Source organism: Carica papaya, chromosome 5, assembly GCF_054855325.1.
Source record: "Carica papaya isolate Zhongbai chromosome 5, ASM5485532v1, whole genome shotgun sequence".
In the NCBI taxonomy this organism is placed as follows: domain Eukaryota; kingdom Viridiplantae; phylum Streptophyta; class Magnoliopsida; order Brassicales; family Caricaceae; genus Carica; species Carica papaya.
Genome location: NC_142313.1, coordinates 8,713,554 through 8,736,131, shown reverse-complemented (window position 1 = coordinate 8,736,131; position 22,578 = coordinate 8,713,554). Strand labels below are relative to the sequence as shown.

General features: G+C 33.9%; 2 protein-coding genes across 2 annotated transcripts; both read left to right on the top strand.

Annotated features, from left to right (window-relative positions):
- Positions 1–11,687: 11,687 nt before the first annotated feature.
- LOC110811004 (medium-chain-alcohol O-fatty-acyltransferase-like) lies at positions 11,688–15,456 on the top strand. The gene is made up of 7 exons (XM_022037354.2): positions 11,688–11,946; positions 12,452–13,033; positions 13,151–13,217; positions 13,337–13,446; positions 13,552–13,761; positions 13,875–14,012; positions 14,121–15,456. Exons 1-7 carry the CDS (start codon positions 11,713–11,715, stop codon positions 14,286–14,288), a joined length of 1,509 nt encoding a protein of 502 aa, XP_021893046.2. The 5' UTR covers positions 11,688–11,712; the 3' UTR covers positions 14,289–15,456.
- LOC110811038 (uncharacterized) lies at positions 14,616–16,400 on the top strand. The gene has a single exon (XM_022037392.2). The coding sequence runs from the start codon at positions 14,678–14,680 to the stop codon at positions 16,097–16,099; it is 1,422 nt and encodes a 473-aa protein (XP_021893084.2). The 5' UTR covers positions 14,616–14,677; the 3' UTR covers positions 16,100–16,400.
- The last annotated feature ends 6,178 nt before the right edge of the window (positions 16,401–22,578 follow it).

The following is a 22,578-nucleotide window of genomic DNA, read 5'->3' as shown; positions in this document are numbered from 1 at the left end:
ATTTGTTAAAGTTTTACTCTAATATAAGTATTATTTTGTTTTATTCGCTTTGTGTTTTTAAAATATGATTTTGATATGTGTGCATCACTCATTATAGAAAGAAGTTGTTTAAGAAGAACCTATATTATGCTAGACTTCAATATGACCATACATACTATTTTGTGTTTCAGTATATTGGCGAAGTGATAAGTGTGTACCTATACATAACTTTTCTATATTCGAGTGTATGGGAAAACAATCTGATTTGTATGCCCTAATCGTTCCGTGTTTGGAGGATAACAGTGTTTCAAGGTACTCTTGTATGTCATTTCATATTTGGGTACATAGAGAACTAGTGATAAGTATATATGCCTACGCATAATGCATGGTAATTGATTGATCATCCATAATAGCTATGAAATATACAATGAAAAAATTGTAAATCTGTTTTCTGATCTATGCATTCATCTTCTGATTTGTATCTATTTTGGAAAGATTCTATGGTATGTGTTTTGTTATGTATAAATAAACTATATATTGCATGTATTATGATGTGATTTCATAATATTGCTTATTGAGATATTTTGTCTTACCCCCTATCACCCTCCAGATACTAAAGATGTCTCTGTGGAGTGAGCGGTGATACAAAAAAAAAATTTGAAGCTAAACTATGAAATTAAAATTATTGTTTCATACTTTTATTTAGTAATATAAGCAAGAAAATTTAAAGTCTTGTACATATATTTATATTTTACATTTAAGAGATATAATACTTCTGCGACTCTGTTATCATTAATAAAGTTAAGTTATTTTACTTAACTCGAGTCTTTGTAATTTAATAAAGTATGCTTCTATCATTATCCTATAAGACGAGGTATGGTCCATGACATTCTTTCTGCTTTCTTCACAGCATCCGCGACATTTTTCTTTATCCTCTTCATCTTCTTCTTTGATTTTTTTTTTCTTTTCGATAAAAATTAAAAAAAGTAGAAAGAGCTGATAGTTGAGAGGGAGAGGTTCAATGTTATATGGTGTGTGTACATATAGGAAGATGTGTCTCATTTTTACTTTACTAAATTTTTATTTATTTTGTAATAGAGCCATGGGGATATATATAAGTACTATCATTTGTTGATATAAGCACTTCATGTAACGATTGTCAACAGTCATTTCCATATCATAAGCACTTCATCTCTTCAAGTGGTACTCCCTCCTTTGATATAAGCTAAATTACTGCTCAATTTGCAGGTAAATTAATCTCACTATTTTTTTAAAGTTCAAATAAATTTTTGCATATGTTGATGCTTGAGATATCCATTATAATAAGTGCACGAGAGAAGAAAAAAAAAGAGAAACTAAAGAAAAATAAAAGAGAAAAAGAGAATGAACTAAAAGGAGAACCATCAATCTTTATTTTATTAAGAATTAATTATTAGGAATTAGAAACTCAATCACTTAAATCCAATAAATAAAGATATTAAAAATCCACACTGGAATTTTGTTGATTTTCTTAAGTATTAAGGAGATGAAATCATTTAGTAAGTGATGGAGATGCCTTCGGAGAATTGCAATAGCTTTGAATGAGCGACGGAGTAGAAGGGGCTAAAGGAAAAATGATGGACTCACAACTAGAAGTGATATTTAAAAATGCATTGCATCAAGGAGAAGAATGGATAAGACCTCCAATTGGGAAAGTAAAAATTGATATAACACATCCTTGAACACTATTCAGAGATCCCAAACATTTATTAATTTGAGAAAGCCCTGGCAACAACTGGGCAACTCCTGGTTGAACCACCAACATTGTAATCCATGTGGCTATAAGTAGTAGCAAAATAGCTTGTTGAATTTTGCTCGACATATTTAATTAGCAGTTATGAATCTTACAGTATTAATAGAAGTTAATTGATCAAGAGAAATATATGAGGATAAATGGTTGAAATGAAAAAAGCGAGTATTTATAGTGCTACTACTTTTAATTTAACCATTAGGTCAAAAGCTTCTTAATTACTATTATTAATTAAATAATTAATTTAGCAGTTAGTGAATTATTAATTTTGGAGTTATTTCTAATTGTAGGTTCACTTAAACGGCATCGTATGATGAAACCTTAGATGTGATATTCCAAATGTATTGTGATATTTCAAGTGTGAGTGTGATTTGAAATGAGAACAAAAATTAGGTTATAAGAGTGAGGATTAGAATATGTTTTGTGTTATGATTTGTTTTGTTATGTATTTTGATTGTAATGTTTGTTTGACATTTTTTTTATAATTAAAATTATTATATATTATATACTGCGTGAATGTATGTACGTAAATCTCTATTATAAAATTTTTTTTTTTACTGAACTAGTGAAGCTCACCCCAATATACCCTTATCCAGGTCAGAGGAGAAGAGAAATAAGTTTAATATCAATAGAAGATGGTGAAGAAAATCTTGTTAGTTTATATTTTATATTTATACATTAATTTAAATGTTTTAATTATTTGTAAACAAATAATTATCCTGTCACAAAGAATGTGCATTAAAGTGTAGTTTCGCTGCATATTTAATATTTCTATGTTCTGCTAGTTCAAAATATTGTGCTAACGTCCGTACCCACCGACATTAGGATTCGGGCTGTTACAGGTGGTATAAGAGCATACATTCCTCGGAACCAACCCTTGTGACATGAGGCATAAGAACCTTAGGAGGCGTAGGACCAACAGAATTTAGGAGAATGACTCTTAAGAAATGTTTTGGACTTTCTCTTAAACATTTTTCATATGGAAAATAGGAAAACAGTATTCCACAAACTTAGCGATAGGAACCACAGGTTATTTTCTGGCAAACTTAGAACTCAACCAATTAAGGGTTCACCATGAAGTTAACAGACGATGATACTTAACCAACCACCGTCGTCGAACTTCACAAGTGCTAAGGAAAACTATTAGAATCTTAACCTTTTTTTGAGCTATTGACACTTATTGAATCAAATGACTGTAATAAAGCTGTTAGGAAAAATCATATAATTTCCTTTAAAATAAGAAAGTAGTTCCTAAGGGGGGGAGAAATCTCCCAACTGAGAGAAAATTTTCCAAGAGCGAGAAACACTTTCTCATTGGGAGCCAATGTCCCAACTGGGAGACAAATTCCCATCCAAGTAGAAGCCTAGAGAATCTCACCCATGTTACAACAAAAGTCACCGTATCGTTGTTGATGGAAAAAGGTGATGTCCATGGTTGCACTGTTAGGTAGTGTTCATAGATAACTCATGGACCCCTGGTGAGTGTATGCATGAAATCATTATAGTCAGTAAATTTTACTTAGTCATTGTTCATACCAATGAGTTGGAAGGTTCTTGTTGGTCTCCAAAGATTCTGGAGGCAGCCAAGTAAGGCGCAGTAGTTAATGGCTCTACTCAAGAATCATATAATCACGCGGTTCTTCATAGATTGAGAAATGTAGTTATGAACTCTGTCAAGAAATGAAATTGTAGGGAGACCATTTTCCAAATTGATAACCACGTCCTCACCCTTAATCTCAAGATCTTTTATTTTCTTCCTAGAATGCCTAGTGTTTGTAAGTTTGTTTCGAAATGAGACTCTTTCACGACTCCTAGTACTATTATCCTTCGTTCCATCTCTTTCTACTTCCACACAATTCTCTTCTTCGATAACAACAATCTCCATGTCTTTCACCTCATCCATTTCTTCATCACTTGCAGATTATGCCTCTTCATCATCATTCGTTCCTAAACCAGAGGCTTTCTTCCTTATCTTTACCTTTTTAGTTGATCGTGTTAATAGTAACTTAGTTATTTGCTGAAGATATTTTATTTTTACAGATTTTTATGGTTAATACTTTAATGGTTCTTAAGTTTTAACATTTCAGTTTATGTTAGTGTGATTATTGTTTCATATTTTATAGGAATTATGAGTTAGCTGTTTACTTATTGTAATGTCTATTTATAGGCTAATTTGCTATCACTTTAGATAAACTTTTAAGTTTAGTTTCTATCTTCTTATTCTATCAATCCTATTTCTGCAATTTATTAAATTTGAGTCAATAGTGGTCTTAGAACAACAAGTTTCTAGTTCGTACAAAAAAAGCAGTAGCTTTTCTTTTGCTGAAATTATTATTGTCAATGGCATCTGACAGTTTTGTACAACATACAATTCCTTGCTTCGATGGCCACTATGATTGTTGGAGCATGTTGATGAAAAATTTCCTCATATATAAAGAGTACTGGTAAGTCGTTTTGGAAGGGGTTCTAGAACCAGCAATTGGAATAGCTATGTCTAATATGCAGAAAACAAAAATTGAGGGATTAAAGTTTAAGGACCCTAAAACAACGAATTACTTATTCTAGGCTATTGATCATTCGATCTTGGAGACCATCTTACGCAAAGATACCTCCAAGCAAATTTGGGATTCAATAAAAAAGAAAAACAAAATCCTAACAGTGAGGTTTCCCGAATGAGAGCGACATTCCTTAAATAAAAGAAATCTCTTATGTGGAAAGAAAATCCCTCAAGTGAGAAAATTTTTCAATATAAAGAAATTATCAAAATGAGAGAAACTTTCAAATAGATATAATCCACCTAATAAATTCTAAGCCTGATAGGGGCCAAATGACGATTTAAATTTTTTTAAGAATTCTCGTTGTATCCCTCTAGGGAAACAAATAACCATATCCTTAGGAAATAGAACTATCATTCGAGGAATTAAAATCAAACAATGCCTAACTAGAATCCTCTTATCTATAAGTTATAGTACTCTTAGAAAAAAAAATTCTGTAAGTGAGGGGTATGGTCGTAAGAGTTGTCCTCACACCCAACTATTAGCAAATTTTCAATACGTTACTCATCAAAGTAGCGCAGAGAAAGCGTAATGAACCACAATCACCACACCTATGTGATTTTTCACTTTAAACCAAAAAGAGTAATGGATTATGTGAGTAAATGGTGACTCATATCTTAAGGCTAGAGTAGTCACATAATTCTTAGGACCATAGAGTGTACTTACGAGAATTAGAACTAAACGTAACTGCTTGCAGCAAAACTAATGATTAAATCTACTACTAAAAGAATTCATAATCACCTTCAAGGATAATCATTGATTTCATAACTCTCTAAGTCCATTTCAACCAATCACACCTTAATTGTTAGAAGTTATAAAAGCAATAAGTTAAATTAGACACCTAAAACTTAAGGATCGATATGGCTTTAAATAAAATAATATTTCACTAATTACACTAATTGTTCTTAAGAAAATCTGATTAAGGCACCATCCCGTTTAAACTCGCAAATGAAAATTTGGAGACCAAAACTTCAGGAGGAGAAGAGATTCCAACATGAGAAAAATTTCCCTAAGTGACAGAAATTCTCCAACAAAAATAGGCATCTTGCTAGTGAGAGAAAAATCTCTCCTAACAGAAATTTCCAAAGTAAAGAGGTGACTAATTTCAATTTCTTGACGTGCAATTTGGAGAACCAAATTGTTTTAAGGAGGGGAGATTATAATATCCAAGCAGCAGCTAATATATATATGTAATATCCAAGCAATAAATATATATATGTATATATATGTAATTAAATAACAAAAAAAGAAAGGAAGATATGAGAGATCGAGAAGGGAGAGATGCGACTGTGAGAGGAGAGAAGATCGAGTGGCATCGACGATCGAGAGAGAAGGATCTCACCATGTTACGCGACGCAGAAACTGAGAGAGAAAGGAAATGAGGCACGACAGCCATGGCGCATGCGACGGAGAGATGAAGTAGCCACGAGGAAGAAGAAGAAAGAAAAGAAAAGAAAAAAGGTAAAAAAGAAGAATAAGAAGAAGAGAGAGATTAATCATGTTGGGTAGAGAGAGGAAAGAGAGAGAGAAAAGAAGAAAAAAAAAGGAAACAAAAGAAATGAAAAAAAAGAGAAGAGGAAAAGGTCACGAGGAAGAGGAAGGAAGAAGAAAAAAAGGCAAAAAATAAATTAAGGAAGAAAATTGGAGGGGTGGCGACCAAATATGTGCGCCGCATGTGACAACGCACGGTGATTTGATCATCAGCGCCTGACATTTTTGATGACACATATATGATGACACATGGTGGCGTTAGTGACCGGAACTATGTGTCTGAAGGTAAAATCCATTCCTAATTCTGCATAATATAGTATGTGTTTCTATTATAAACAATGAAAATTATCTAAACGGTATTTGAATTTCCGAAAGGACCGTAGACCGAGGTAGAAAGGATTTTTAAAACTTTTCTGATCATACTATAGGTAAGAATTATGTGTATTCCATACAGAGATATAAATTATGTTTATTTAAATGTGTATATATATATATTGCATTATGTGTGAATGTTTAAATGTATGTGCAATATAATATGAATATTATTAGTATGTCTAATTTGTATTTGTGTGTGTTTATATAGTGTATATATATATATATACGTTATTACGCATGTGTATGTATATATATATATAAATATACGACGAATTGATAAGAACAAATGCGTAAATATATATATGATATGTTGTGTGTGATTGTGTGTACGTGTTTAAGTATAAATGTGTATATATATCAATAGAAATTGTGTGTATAAATATAAATATATATACTCTGTGTGAGATATGTAGTAAAAGAACATGTATGTATTATAATATATGTGTAGGTATTAATATGTGTATACACATGTTATGCGTGTGAAATATATAACCAATGTATGTATATGTAAAATTTGGATACATTGCACTTGCTGTGTGATCTGGTTTAGATGTACGATGCACTGTACTTGTTGTGTGATCTGGTACAGGATGATTCAGAAAGTGATTGAAATATATGGCCCTTATGTGCGTGATGATATTGTATATTTTGTCTGTATGTGTGTGTTTGTGTTTTATCATGCGTAGAAATTGAGATATTAAGTATTAAGTAAGTGAATTTGAAATGAGAGAGATTTGAAAAGAGTGTAGAGTGTAAGGACCCTAGATACCTACTCGTTTAGTCTGAACTGAGGAGGGGAGAGTGCGTGTGTGGCTGAACTTCAGCCGGTATGGTGAACCTGCTCATGGATAGAGTTTGAAGCCTAGTTCAGATGTAGATAAATATTTGTGAGTGTGGGTCACCTATCAAATATACCTGCTGTGGCCATTGTAAAATTTATGTGTGTATATTATCTATACAACATGGGGATCCATTTCGCCTCTCTTCGATGACAATATAAACGGCATCGCATGATGAAACCTTATATGTGAGATTCTGAGTGTATTGGGATATTTCGAGTGTGAGTGTGATTTGAAATGAGAACAAGAATTAGGTTATAAGAGTGAGGATTAGAATATGTTTTGTGTGATGATTTATTTTGTTGTGTATTTTGATTATGATGCTTGTTTGACATTTTCGTTGATGATAAAACTTATTATATATTATATATTGCGTGAATGCATGTACGTAAGTTTCTGTTATAGAATCTTTTTTCTTACTAAGCTCGTGAAGCTCACCCAAATTCACCTACATCCAGGTCAGATGAGAAGAAAAACAAGTCCAATATCAACAGAAGATGGTGAAGAAAACCTTGTTAGTTTATATTATATTTATAAATTAATTTAGATATCTTAATTATTGGTAAATAAATAATTACCCTGTCACAAGAAATGTGTATTAAAGTGTAGTTCCGCTACATATTTAATATTTATATATTTCGCTAATTGAAAATATTGTGTTAATGTCCGTACCTACCAACATTGGGGTTCGGGCTGTTACAATAAAAGTTTTAAAATACCATCTAAAAAAAATTTAAAGAACAATTTTAGACATTTGGCCGAATATCTATTGTAGGAATTTTAACAATTTAGGGTATTTTTTGGAAAATGTTTCAAAACTACTTCTAAACTTTGGAAACCATGGCTTGCATTTACTCTCAATTTTTTTTCTTTAAATTTGTTATTTGAAAATGGCTTCAAGCTTAATTTATATTATAACGTTACCATTTATATTATATATAATATTAAAATAAAAAATATATTTATATTATATATATACATATATGTACACACAGTGTAAAAACCTAAAACTAAAAACTAAAAGGATGTCTTCAAGCTTCTGTCATGCAAGCTGACTCTTCAATCCGCAGTATGCAGCGGTGTTCGCACTCTGTAGATCTCCAGCTCAACGTCCAGCCTTTCACGATCATCCATAGGTCATCAACAGACATCTTCTTTGTGATAGCTTAAAAATACACCCGAGTTAAGTTTTTATGTTTGATATATTTAATTTAAAACTTATATGTATTTAGAAATATATAATAAGTTAAGAACATAATTTACAGTCAAACAGAAAAAAGAGATAAGAATGAAGGAGTTAGAATAAACATGAAGAGGCATGAAAAAATGTATCAACCTTTTAAATGAAATGGTATAATAAAAAGTGGTAACTTTTAGATAAAATAATGTAGCGAAAAATAGTAACTTTTAGATGAAGTGACATGTGAAAAATAGTAACTTTTAGATGACTTGACATCACAGAAAGTAATAACTTTTAGATGAAGTGACATTTGAAAAGTGATAACATTTTAGATGAATTAGTATGTAAAAAGTGGTAACCTTTAGATAAAATGACATGTGAAAAATAGTAACCTTTTAGATGAAGTGACATAATGAAATGTGACAACTTTTAGATAAAGTGACATGATATAATGGTGGCAACCTTTCTCTCGTGGCTCCCTACTCCAATAAATAGAAGATGAGAGAAGGGAGGAAGAGACATTCCGGATGAGAGAAAAATAGTGAGAAGCATAAGGGTGAAGGAAGAAGAAGGAATAAGAAGTGTGTAATTTTTTAGAGTAGTTTGAGATTTTAAATAAAAATCTTAGGGAAACTCTGTTAAATTTGTGAGAGCAGAGGAAGAGGAAGAGAAGATAAAAAAAGCTCACGATCAAAAGAAAGTTATAAATCGTTAGAAAGGTAAGTTTTTTCTTAAGTTTTGAAGTTTGGTTTCTCATTGATTTTTTAGATTAGTTTTGAGTATTGTGTTGAATATTTTTGAGTCAATAAAGTGACTAAAAATTATCTCGAAGCTCCGTCAAATTTTTTAGAGGAAAATGTCATAAATAAAGCTAGAAATATGCCATAATTAAGATTACGACTGCTAAGGACCTAAGATAAATAAATATTATAGATTCATACCCAATGTAGTTTTAAAGTATTTTACATATTTTCAGTATAAAAATGTGTAAGTATTTAATTTATTTTTCGTATTTGTTAAATAAGTATTTGTTAAAGTTTTAATTCGATATAAGTGTGCATCACTCATTGTGGAAATTAGTTGTTCTAGAAGCACCTACATTATGCTAGACTTCAATATAGTCATACATACTATTTCGTATTCGAGTGTATTGGTGAAGTGATAAGTGTATGGCCATACATAACCGTTTCATATTCAAATGTATGAGGAAACAATCTGATCTGTGTGCCCTAACCGTTCCGTATTCAGGGGGTAGTAGTGTTTGAAGGTACTCTTATATAACGTTCCGTGTTCAGATACATGAAGAATCAGTGATAAGTATTTGTGCCTACGGATAATGTATGGTAACTGATTGATCCTCTATAATAGCAATAAAGTATACAATGAAATAATTGTGAATATATTTTCTAATTTGTACATTCGTCTTCTAATTTATATATGTTTTGAAAATATTATATGATATATGTTTTGTTGTATGTAAAAAAATTATATATTGCATGTACTATGCTATGATTTTATAATATCACTTATTTAAATATTTTATCTTATCCTCCCTATCACCCTCCAGATACTGAAGATACTGCTGTAAAGTGAGCGATAATACAAAATAATTTTTTTGAAGTAGACTCTATGATTAAGGTTATTATTTTGTATCTTTATTTAATAATGTAAGTAATGAAATTTAGAATCTCGTACAAAAAAAGTTAACTGATCAAGAGAAATGTATGAGGATAAATGGTTGAAACAAAAAAAGCTGGGTATTTATAATGTTACTATTTCTAATTTAACCATTAAGTCAAAAGCTTCTTAATTACTATTATTAATTAAATAATTAATTCAATAGTTAGTGAGTCATTAATTTTGGAGATATTTCCAATTGTAGGTTCATTTAAATTTTATTGAAAGTGATAAGTCATATTTGATTAACAGTTACTCAATAAACATGTAACTCTAACACCTTATTTTGATCCTCACAAATTATTATTTATTTTATTAAATATAAAAATTTAATGTAATTATGTGTAATAATTATTTATTTAAATACAAATGTAATTATATTGGTAAATAATTTATTTTTTTATTACATACTTCTTATATGTCATTTATTATTACATATAATAGGTATAAGTAAATTAATAATGTGACTGAAAATACAATTATACAATCCTATCATTCAAATAAAAATATGTCATTAATATATATTAATATATAGTCATCTAAATATATAAAAAAAAAAATTATCATTTTCATCATATGTCATTGTCATTCAATTATTGTTAGTGTTATATATTAATTAATCATTACTAAAATTTATCCAAACAAGATTTAAGTATATTATATATAAATGTGTATTAAATCAATAGGTGACATAGACTACTCTATTGACATAGGCCTCTTGGGTTTGTGACTAATGTTTGAGCTAAACTTCTTCTCTGGGTCTCATAAGTTAGTAATTGTATTGTGCTTCAGTTTTTTATCAACAAAATTTGTCATCATTTAAAAAAAAAAAAAGTATAATTGTTTTAAGTCTATAATTAAATAATATAACATATACATGTTTTATACATAAACATGTATATATATATATATTATTGCCATAAAACTCAACAAGATGTGTATTATTTTAAATTATTTACATAAATGGCTATAAAAATTGCTTTCAGTTGTGCTCTGAAGGAGATTAAACACAAATCAAATACATTTCAAAACTTGAGGGTGAGAACCAATAGCTTCTTGTACCGTTGAGAATTAAGAAAGATATTAAGTTGGAAGTGTGAGAATTTTTATTGTTTTAATCATTATCATTATAATAAATAAATAACATCTTGGAAAGGTTATTTCTGGTTTTTGAGATGGAAAATCTAAAGCTTCATGCGGTAGACTTCAATAATTAAATTAATTATACATAAAGATAAATATTATTATGAATTTTTTTAACATTTTAAGGGCCCATACGTGAATAGCAATATTAATTTTACAAGGATAAATAACATTAAATACATTTGTTAAAAAAAAAAAGTCAGAAGTATTATTATAAGATGACATATATATATATATATAGAGTGGAGGAACAGAAAGTGGTGTAGTAGACAGTTATTGTATTGTAGTGGATGATTAATTATCTCTTTGTTCTCTTCTTTGTAAATCAAGGGAACATAAATATACAGTATCTGAACAACTGCAAACCACTCAAAACTTTTGTTGTTTCTAATTAATATCACATTGCATTTTATATATATACACACACACACATATGTATATATTGATGTCACCTATACTCCTTGCATACCTATGAATTCAGAAACATATATATTTTTTTCTGCGAAAAATTAAGAAAAAAATCACATGCAAAGTCTATATATTTGTAGTATTCTTGAATGGCATCTAGTAATTAGAGAGAAATTTGGGGGCCAATAATAAATTTGTATACTATATAATGAGACAGTTAATACTTGATAAATCAGAAAGACCCACATGGAATCTGAAGGAGTTGGGTCTCTGAGAATGAAGATGAAATCTCTGAAACCCATTGAAACGAAGAGGAAGATGAAGAGAAGAGATTCAGAAGAAGAAGAAGAAGAAGAGCCGCTGAGCCCCGCGGCTCGATTGTTTCACGAACCAAATTTTAACGTTCATATAATAGCCATCATGGGCTGCAAAACTGTCATTTACCCAGACGTCGTCAAGGCCAACCTCCTTTTCACTTTGCTTAAACACCCTCGCTTCTCCAGTTTGCAGGTATATATGTGGAATTCATTAGTGTATGATTCTCTCTATACATATATGATAAATTTCATGAGTTATCTAATAGAATTCTACAGTGCTAAATTGATTCTTTATATCTTGACATATTAATATATAATTATAATTTCATCTATTATTTTTTTAGTACAGCCAGCAAATTAAAAGAAAATATTTCGATATATTTATTTTAACTAAATAATGTAAAAATTCTATTTGAAATAATAAAACTTTGTTTGCACAGTTTAAATTTTCTTAAATTTTACAAATGTTTATAAATAATTTTTTATCAATTTAAAATATATACAATTTTAGAAATAAATTTGACGTAAATGTTTTGAAAGAGAAACAGGTAGCGGCCATCTTGCTTGCACGCCCGCAACGTGTTGTAAAATTTAGAAACCAATGTGTCCGCCGCTACAAGATAAACGTTTCTTTTGGCGCCTTTTATATCCGCTCGTCAACTTTAAATAAATATTTAATCTGATATTTTTAATTCCAGGTTGCAGATGAGAAAAAAAGAGGAGAGATGAAATGGGTACGCACGGAAGTGGATCTTGAAAAGCACGTAATAGTTCCCCACCTGGATTCCGCCATGGACGCACCAGACAAGTTTCTTGAAGATTACGTCTACAATCTCACCACCACCGTCATCCCCAACTCCCAGCCTCTCTGGGACTTGCATCTCCTTAACCTCAAAACCTCTCACTCTCAGGCCATCGCCATTTTCAGGATCCATCACTCTCTCGGCGATGGAACTTCTCTCATGTCTCTTCTTCTAGCTTGTACTCGCCAAATGCAGAATCCTCAGGCCTTGCCCACCATTCCTACCTCCAAACAACGCCAGAAAACTGGGAATAATTCCAAAAGCTTCTGGGTTTCCTTTTTTGTTTTGTGGTCATTTCTTAAACTGCTTTGTAATACCATTATAGATGTGTTCATGTTCGTGGCCACCGCATTGTTCTTGAAAGACACAGAGAATCCTCTCAAGGGTCCGCCTGGGGTTGAGTCAAGACCCAGGCGGATAGTGTTTCGAACTATTAGCTTGGATGATTTCAAGTTGATAAAGAATGCAATGAACACCGTGAGTATATCATACGCGCGCACACACACACACATATACAGCTGTTATGTATTTATGTAAATATTATGATGATATATATATATATATATATATATATATAATGGTCTTGGTTTGCAGACAATAAACGATGTTGCTGTTGGGATCACACAAGCTGGTTTGTCACGGTACCTCAATAGAATATATGGTAACAAACAAGCCGCTCCCGTTTTTCGTTTGCCTGACAAAATTCGAAAATGGCTTAGCAGAGAAAAAGTGGCAATTACTTAATTGGATTTACAGGATTTTCTTTCATGATTCTTGCAGGTGAGGGCAGGAAAGATGGTGGAGAAACAGAGAAGAAAAATAATCTGCCGAAGAAGATTCGGCTTCGATCAACTTTGCTTGTTAATATTAGAGCATCAACAGGGATTCAGGTCAATATATATACTATATATATATATATATAGCTTCCAATGATTGATTGTACGTGAATAATTAAGTTTTTTGGTGGATGCATATATATATATCCATATATACAGGCATTGGCCGATATGATGGAGAAGAACACAGAAGCAAAATGGGGCAACTGGATCGGGTTTATCCTCCTTCCCTTTGACATTGCAATACGAGATGACCCACTCGATTATGTTCGACAAGCCAAGGCCACTGTTGATAGGAAGAAGCGTTCACTTGAAGCAATTTACACTTTCTCCATTTCCGAGTTAGTTCTCAAGCTTTTTGGCATCAAGGTATACACACGTATACACATACACACACGCACTTATAACTACTCTTGTAATTGATACTATACACACATGGGTCATGGAGCTTATATATGTCTGTTTACGTGCTTCAACTGCAGGTAGCGAGTGCTCTCTCGCACAAAATTATATCAAACACAACGATGTGTCTCTCAAATCTAGTCGGACCCCTTGAGGAAATTGGTTTCTATGGCCATCCAATGGCTTTTCTTGCTCCATCTTCTTATGGCCAACCTCATGTAAGCTCTTCTTTCCTATTAAAGGAGAACATATATATATATATATGTATGTATGCATGAATGTAAGTTTGTTTATGTTAAATTGTATTAATTATTGGGTTATTACAGGCGTTGATGATTAACTTCCAAAGTTACGTGAACAAGATGAGCATCGTTTTGTCGGCGGATGAAGGCACCGTGCATAATCCTCATCAGCTGTGCGATGACATCATGGATTCGCTCAAGCTTATCAAGAACGCAGCCATAGCCAGAAACAATCAAGCTATGTTAATGTAAACTTGGACGACCTTCTTGCATATAGTCAAGACTCAGACAATGAAGAGTCTTACGTAATAACTATATACGCCTAGCGATCTTCAAATATATATATATAAATATATATATATGTCTATATACATGATAACCTTAGATGGGTTTTATGTTTTATTCCAAAGGGTTGAGGTGGTGGAATGGATATTGGGCTCTCTTGAGGTGGGTTTGGACTTTGTTAACTAAAAATAAATAAGGCAAAACCAAAATTGAAGTTGTTTGACCTTTGGGAAGTCCGTGAGTTTTGTGGCAACCCCATAAATTCGGTTTACCAAAAACTAATACAGCTTCGAGAGACCAAAAAAAGAAAAGTGAAAAAACAATTAAGTTGATTATTGAAAATAATTAACAGGAAGATGACCCAACAATCAAGGACGACGACGATGGAGCTTTCAAAAATCAAAATTCAAATGCTCGCCGTCCTTATCTTCCTCCTTGCTCAACTTTACCCTATCCTTGCCACCCCAAATAAACACCCAGCCCATCGGCGTCCAGCCCAACGCCCTGTAAACCCCATCGCACCCAATCGTCTTCCCAATCATTCACCTGTCAACCCCAGCAACCTGCCAGCCCCTCGTCACCACCGTCAAACACCTATCAAACCCACCAGCAACAGAAATAGAGCAGGTCATCGCCCGCGTGCGAAAAGGTCACGTGGAAATCGACTGGGAGGTCGTCGTCGCCGCCGCCACTGGCGTAGAAATCGTAATCACTCTCCCGTAAATCGCACCTACTTGGAAGCCTATCGACGTCGACACCATTCAAAGCCCGGTCGTCCCTTACCCATAAATCGTGGCAACAACCACCCAAAAGTGGAAAAAATTCACTCACCCAACAAAAATATTAATCCCCGGAGAGGACGAAGACGATGGCCGGTGAACCGTCCGGCACCTACAAAGCCCGTCCATATGCCAAATAAACCCATAAATCCACCAAAAAAACAATTGCCTGTAAAACCTATAAATCCACCACCAAAAAGACAAATGCCTGTAAAACCCATAAACCCCCCTACCAGAAATGTACCAGTACCTGTTAAGAAATCGCCTGTAAATCCTCCCACCACCAAAACTCCGACACCCAAAAGCCCCATCAAGAACATTCCAGTAGGAAATAAGCAATCACCTATAAATCCTCCTGCCACCGATAATCGATCACCCATAAATAATAATCCTCCTCCCACTGACAACAGCATTGCACAAACCAGTAATAAATCACCTGCAAACGAAAATCCACCCCCATCACCACGAAATAATCAATCGCCTTCAGAACCCAATAATAACGCCACACCAAAGAGTCCCGCGAAAGGGGAACAAGCCGCGGATATACTCGAATTCCTGGTCGAGCACAACAAAGTCAGGAGCAGTGTAGGCCAACCCTTCTACTTGTGGGACAAAAAATTAGAGGATTTCGCACGTTCATGGGCAAACGAGCGGATCCAAGACTGCAAAATGATCCACTCCGACGGACCCTACGGAGAGAACCTCTTCTGGGGCGGCAGCAATCGGTGGACAGCAGCAGAAGCGGTGAGATTGTGGGCGGATGAACGTCAATTCTATAATGCCGAGAACAACACGTGTCAAGAAGGGAAAACGTGCGGGCACTATACGCAGATTGTTTGGAGAGACAGCTACAAGCTAGGGTGTGCTCGGGTTGAATGCAGAAAAGGCGGCGTCTTCATCGTTTGTGCGTACGATCCATGTGGAAATTATGAGGGCGAGAGTCCATTTGACATACACGAAACTCAGCAGAGCCCAAGTACTAGTACAGGGCAAAGATGATGGAGAATTATATGTTTTGGCATCCATTGTTGAAGAAATTCTTGATAGTACTGGGGTTTTGGATACTTGAGCTTCTTCCATTAATTAATGTAGTTAAGATGAGTGTAATTCTTAATTTAAATGGGTCTTGGGTCACCATAACTTTTTTCATTTTTAAAAAAAAAAATGGGTGGCTAACAAGATGCCACTAGTTTTTGCTCTTTTTTTTTTTCTTTTTCCATTTTTTCTCCCAATAACTGTTGCAGAATGAATATTATCAGGTAAATAAATAAATAAATAGAGATGGAGATTTTCATGGCAATGCGAGTATATATCAACCACGAAAGCACGTATCTGGAACAAAAATCTTAATTTTTATCCTCACATTATGTTATTCTTAGACCATTTTTTAAGGAATTTTACGTTTTAAATTTGCAGTTTTAGAATACAGTTTTTCTTTTTTAATAAATATTTATATTTCGAATATCAAAAGTCATTTTTGTCAAGTACACTTCTTTTATTTTTTTTTTTAAATAATATTTTTTATAACTATTTTTATCAAAAAAAAAAACAAATAATTAAAACTGTTTCTAGTGAATAATAGTTCTGATAATATTTTTAAATTTTATAATATAAATTACATTCGCCTTAAACACCTCCTTAGCGTAAAAACTAATTTAAAGTTAAATAAAAATAATGTATTTTAAATTCTTCAAGCATTTATAGATATTGGAAATTAATTTCCCACAGTTAAAAGAGAAGATATGTCAGTCAAACTAATTGCACGCTAAAATAAAAATAAAAATTATTAAATATCAATTGATTAGAAAACTAAAAACTATTAGATTGGAACTTTATTATCTGGTATGAAAACAATTAATTAATTTTCAAATTTTTGTATTAATAAAGAATATAATATAATTTATTATCTGAAAATTCATGCAAAAAAGTGATATCTAAATAATGAATTTTCTTTGGAACTCATTAAACCATAATTGTTATACCTGACCCCGAAAAATTAGCCCAATATAAATTTTGTTAATTTAGAGACATAAAAAATATATATTTTATAAATTAGTTTAATGAAATTTTTGTTATATTTGGGAAAAAGTAAATTAGGGATGAGATTGAAAATAATTTTAAAAAAAATAGGTAAAAATTTAGGTTCAAATAATATTTTTGAAAAAAAAATAAAAAATTGGGGGTTATAATGCAAATAAAAAAAATTTCACTACGTAAGACCGTTTAGTCAGCAAACTCGACGAATTGGAGCGCGTTGTGTGGCATTGTCGGAACACGGCGAAGCCGCCGTGCTGGAACCCCAAATTGGCTAAAAATGATTTTTAACACCGAATTTGAGTTTTTGGGGTATTTTTAGGTACGGGAATAGTGTTTTAATACCTACAGGAAAATTCAAGAAACTCGAATACTGCCAGTAGGTACAGTAGAAAGTTCAGTATTTTGGACACCAATTCGAGTAAGAATCTCTCACCTTATTTCCTGTTATAGAATTGAAGCTTAATAATCAATAATATGGTATTTTGTAAAATTTAGAAGAACTTTGAGAATAATTACAAGTCACTAATGAAGCCGAAACTGATTAGTTATTTATTTATTCTGTTTAATTGATTATTTGAATTTATAGCTTTAAATACATTATAATATATTGAAATTGTTAAAAGATTCAATTGTGCTTTCTTGATGCATATATCGCTTATCTTGCATGATTTACAGTTGATTTGTGAAATTTAAAATTAATACGTAAATGAGAAATTGCTTGGTTGTGTTAATTAACGAATAGTTATCTTACTAGATATCCTGAAAGATGGTGGACGGATCGGGTACATAAGGAACCCTACCGTGAATGCTACCTCATACCAGACGGGGTACTGAGGGATAGTATTTTTAGTGCTCATACCGGACAGGGTATGGGGATAGTTCGATTCACCCTCATACCGAATAGGGTATCGAGAGATGGTATTTTTAGTGCTCATACCGTACGGGGTATGTGGACTGTCAGTTAGTTGACAAGTTTAGATATTAGGTTCACGCGTAGCAAGATACCCCTATGGACCCCCCAGGGATACCAGTAAGCAAAAAAAAAAAGAGAAAGTCGTTGTTCTTGCTCACTTGAATATGATATCATAATGTTATTTGAGTTATTATCTCTATAGGTCGGTTTTAAAAATCTCGCAACGGTAAGTATGCAATAAATGATTTTTCTTATGATAAATAAATTTACTTAAATTAAAAGCTCCATTGGCTGTTTTTATTATTTTTACTAACCTTCAATTTTTATATCAGTGAGTAGTGTGATATTTTTATTGAGCTAATGTAGCTCATTCCCTCCCCTATTAACCATTTCAGGTCAAGAAGACCAAAATCCATATCATAATCAGCAAAAAAGTTGTGAGTAGGTGTCTCCCCGGATCCTATCAAGAACAAATAGAGGTTAACCTCCCTACAACATTTATTTACTATTTTCATATGTTATTACGTTTTTTGTTTTATTAACCACTGTGAAAAGGACATTTTTGTAGCCCTATTGGGCATACTAATTTATGTGTAAGAAATATAAACTCTAACGTTATTATACGCTTCTGCATTTAATTTATGATCTTGTTTCCATTTAAGTTCTGGGTCTCTACAATCGGTATTAGAGTTGCGTTCCTCGGAACCATTCCTTACACAAAGACCTAAGGAAACACCAAAAAAATAAATTATCACTCAACCATTTCTTGTAAAATGCAGGTACAGAAAGATGAAGAGAGGAAGACCACCATTAAATCGAGCAGCCCGGGAGGGTTTGTTTCGAGAGGATGTTAACTAACTATTTGAAATGCTGGAGAGACTCATCGCTACCCAGCAGGCCCGGGAGGAAATGAGGGAGCTACCTGACCCTCCTCCACTGCCACAGTTTAAGCCACCCCTATAGCGGGAGGATTCTGAGCCACCTCGGTACAACCCTACTCCTCCACAATACCATCCGACACCACCACAGTATAGTCTGGTGTCCCCACTGCATCACCCGGCACCACCACAGTACAAGTCGGTGCCTCTATCGTATCATCTAATACCACCACAGGGCCATCCGGTCCCTCCCCAGCACAATCCAGTCCCTTTTCCATAGGACCCAGTTCTACCCATGATGGACACAGACTACACTGAGAGGTACAAAAGATTAAACTCATCTACTTTTACAGGGGTATCCTCCTTTGAAGATGTTGAATACTAGTTAGCTGAGACAGAGAAAGCTTTCATGACTCTTAGGGTAGTTCTCGAATAGAGAGTTATACTTGCCACCTACATGCTGGTAGGAGAGGCAGGTTGTTGGTGGCAGCTCAAGCAGGCCACCCTGCCTGTTTTAGTCACTTAAAAATAATTCTTGATGGCCTTCAATACAGAGTACCTTTTAGAGCATCTCCAACATCTGAAAAAAAGTGGAGTTTGCACGCCTAGTCTAGGGTGATATGACTGTGTCAAAGTATGCCCAAAAGTTCTTAAAATTTGGTTGGTATTCCCCTGAAAGCATGATGGATAAAGACAGAAAGGCAAGAAAGTTCAAGTGGGACCTCCATCTTGAGATTAGACAACAGTTGTATATGTTCGAGCTCAGTACTTACTCAACCGTTCTGGCCAAGGCACAGCTAGTGGAGAGTAACCTTCGTATTTTTCCTCCAACAATGGGGAACCTCAGGCCTCCAATTTCACACAACAGATCAGCACTCACTGCACCTATTCAACAGAACAAGAGACCTAGGCCAGCGACTCAGGCTCCTCCTCATATTTCAGTAACATGACGTGGTAGGACTTGCTAGTTCTGTGGAGAAGATCATGGGGACCGACCTTGCTATCGCCTCAACAATACTTGTCGTATATTTAGGAGTGTCCAGCACTATGCGAGAGAGTGCCCAAAGAATTAGAAATAGACCATACCTCCTATTTAGGGCATAGCTTACAACCTCATTCAACAAGATGCAGAAGCTAACCCAAACGTGATACAGGGTACATACACTGTCTGTAATCATCTTGCACATATTTCGATTGATACTAGTACCTCACATTCATTTATCCCACATGTTTTTACACCAAACTTGAATATATTACCTGAAAGACTTAATTCTGTATTGTTTGTATCTACTCTTGGGAGTAGGACACTACTAGGAGAGGTTATCTACAGAGCTTGGATCATAGATATAGTAGATAAAAAATTGAGTATGGACCTAATAGAGATTGAGATGGGGAACTTTGATATAATCCTATAAATGAACTGGCTAGCGGCATATCACGCTACCGTAAATTGCTTTCACAAGAAACTTGTATTCAACTCTCCTAATGAAGAGTCATTTACAAATTAATAAAATTTTTAAACATTATTCCCTCACGGCAATTTTCCGACAACAAAGTGCTTTAACTCGGTAGTTTTCTCTAACTAGGCAAACCTAAGAAAGAAATTTACATTTGAGAGATTCTGGTAGTTCAAGACTTTCTGGATATGTTTCCTAATGAACTACTCAAACTACCAGTAGACAGAGAAGTTAAATTCACTATATATCTTTAGCCACACACCCAGCCTATCTCGATTGTCCCTTACCGCATGAGACATGTTGAGATAGAAGAGCTGAGAAAACAGATCAATGAATTGCAGGATAGTGGGTTTATCTGACATAGTGTGTCCCCTTGGGACACTAGAGTCACATTTGCAAGGAATGAGGATGGGATGTTAAGGTTATGTATTGACTACACAGAACTGAACAGGGTCATGATCAAAAACAAGTACCCCCTCCCCAGGATCGATGACCTTTTTGATAAGTTAGAGGGTGCCCAGATCTTCTCCAAAATAGACCTACGTTCAAGTTACCATCAGGTAAAGATCAAGGCAGAGGACATTCCCAAAACAGCTTTCCAAACCATATACGGATACTATAAGTTCCTGGTCATGCCATTTGGACTAACCAACGCGTCAATCGTCTTTATGGATTTGATGAACAAGATTTGTAGACAATTCCTAGATCAATTTATTATTGTATTTATCGATGATATCCTAATCTATTCAAAAAAATATAGAGGAACACGTTCACCATCTGACTCAGGTTTTGTAGGTTCTCAGAGAAAAGAAGTTGTATGCAAAATTGAGGAAGTGTAGGTTCTGGCTCGAATAGACTACCTTCCTAGGGCATATCATATCAAGGGATGGAATATCAGTGAACCCCGAAAAAGTTGAGGCAGTGCTTGGTTGGGAGAAATTGACCTTTGTTAAGGAGATTCGTAGCTTTCTGAGAATAGTAGATTATTACCGCAGGTTTGTAAATAGATTTTCTATCCTAGCTACTCCTTTGACCTAGTTCATAAAGAAGAACGTCAAGTTTGAGTGGAACAAAGACTGTGAAAGGAGCTTTTCAGAACTAAAGAAGCGGTTGACTACTGCACCTGTGTTGGCCTTGCCGAGTAGGACATATGGATATACAGTTTATAGTGATGTCTTCTACCTGGGGTTGGGTTGTGTTCTAATGCAGTATGAGAAGGTCATAGCCTATGGGTCCAAGCAGTTGAAGAGTCATAAGAAAAACTACTCCACCCACGACTTAGAACTTGCCGCGATTAGCCACATCTTGAAGACTTGGGGTCGTTACTTATATGGGGAGTCTTTTCATATTTATACTAACCATAAGAGTTTGAAGCACATAGTTACTCAAAATGATCTCAACATGTGTCAGAGACGATAGATAGAACTCCTCAATGACTATGATTGTAATATTTTATATCAATCGGGTAAGGACAATGTGGTAGCCGATGCACTCAGCAGAAAAAGTGCAGGTATGTTAGCTCACATAATGGCTTCAAAATACAGGGTAATAGGGACTGCACAACAGATATGACTTCAGGACCTAAAGAGAGTTACATGTTTGGCACACCTGACTGTTCAACCTGAGTTGATCCAAAGAATCACAAAATTCATATTCGCCGATTCCACCCTAACAGCTCTCAAGAAAGATACAAAACAATGAGTAAATTCAAAATTTCGAGTCTCTACTGATGGATTACTCAAATTTCAGAATAGGGTGTGTGTTTCATATGACAGTAAGCTAAAAAGAGGCATCATGACATAGGCTCATGCTCAAATTTTGTCATGCATCCGGGAAGCACTAAAATATGTCAAAGTATGAGACCCCTGTTTTGGTAAAACATGATGAAAAGAGAGGTAGCCGACTTTGTTTCTAAATGTCTAGTGTGTCAGCAGATCAAGACAGAGTATCAGCGCCCAGACGGCCTACTTCAACCATTATTAATTCCATAGTGGAAGTAGAAACACATCACAATAGATGTCATGATATAATTACCTAGAGCACGCTCGGGCCATGATGTCATTTGGGTAATTGTTAACCGGCTCACCAAGTCTTCTCACTTCTTAGTCATCAAGATGACCAACTTCTTGGATAAGGTAGCAAGAATGTATATCCGATAGATAGTCAGATTATATTGAGTGTCGGTGACAGTAG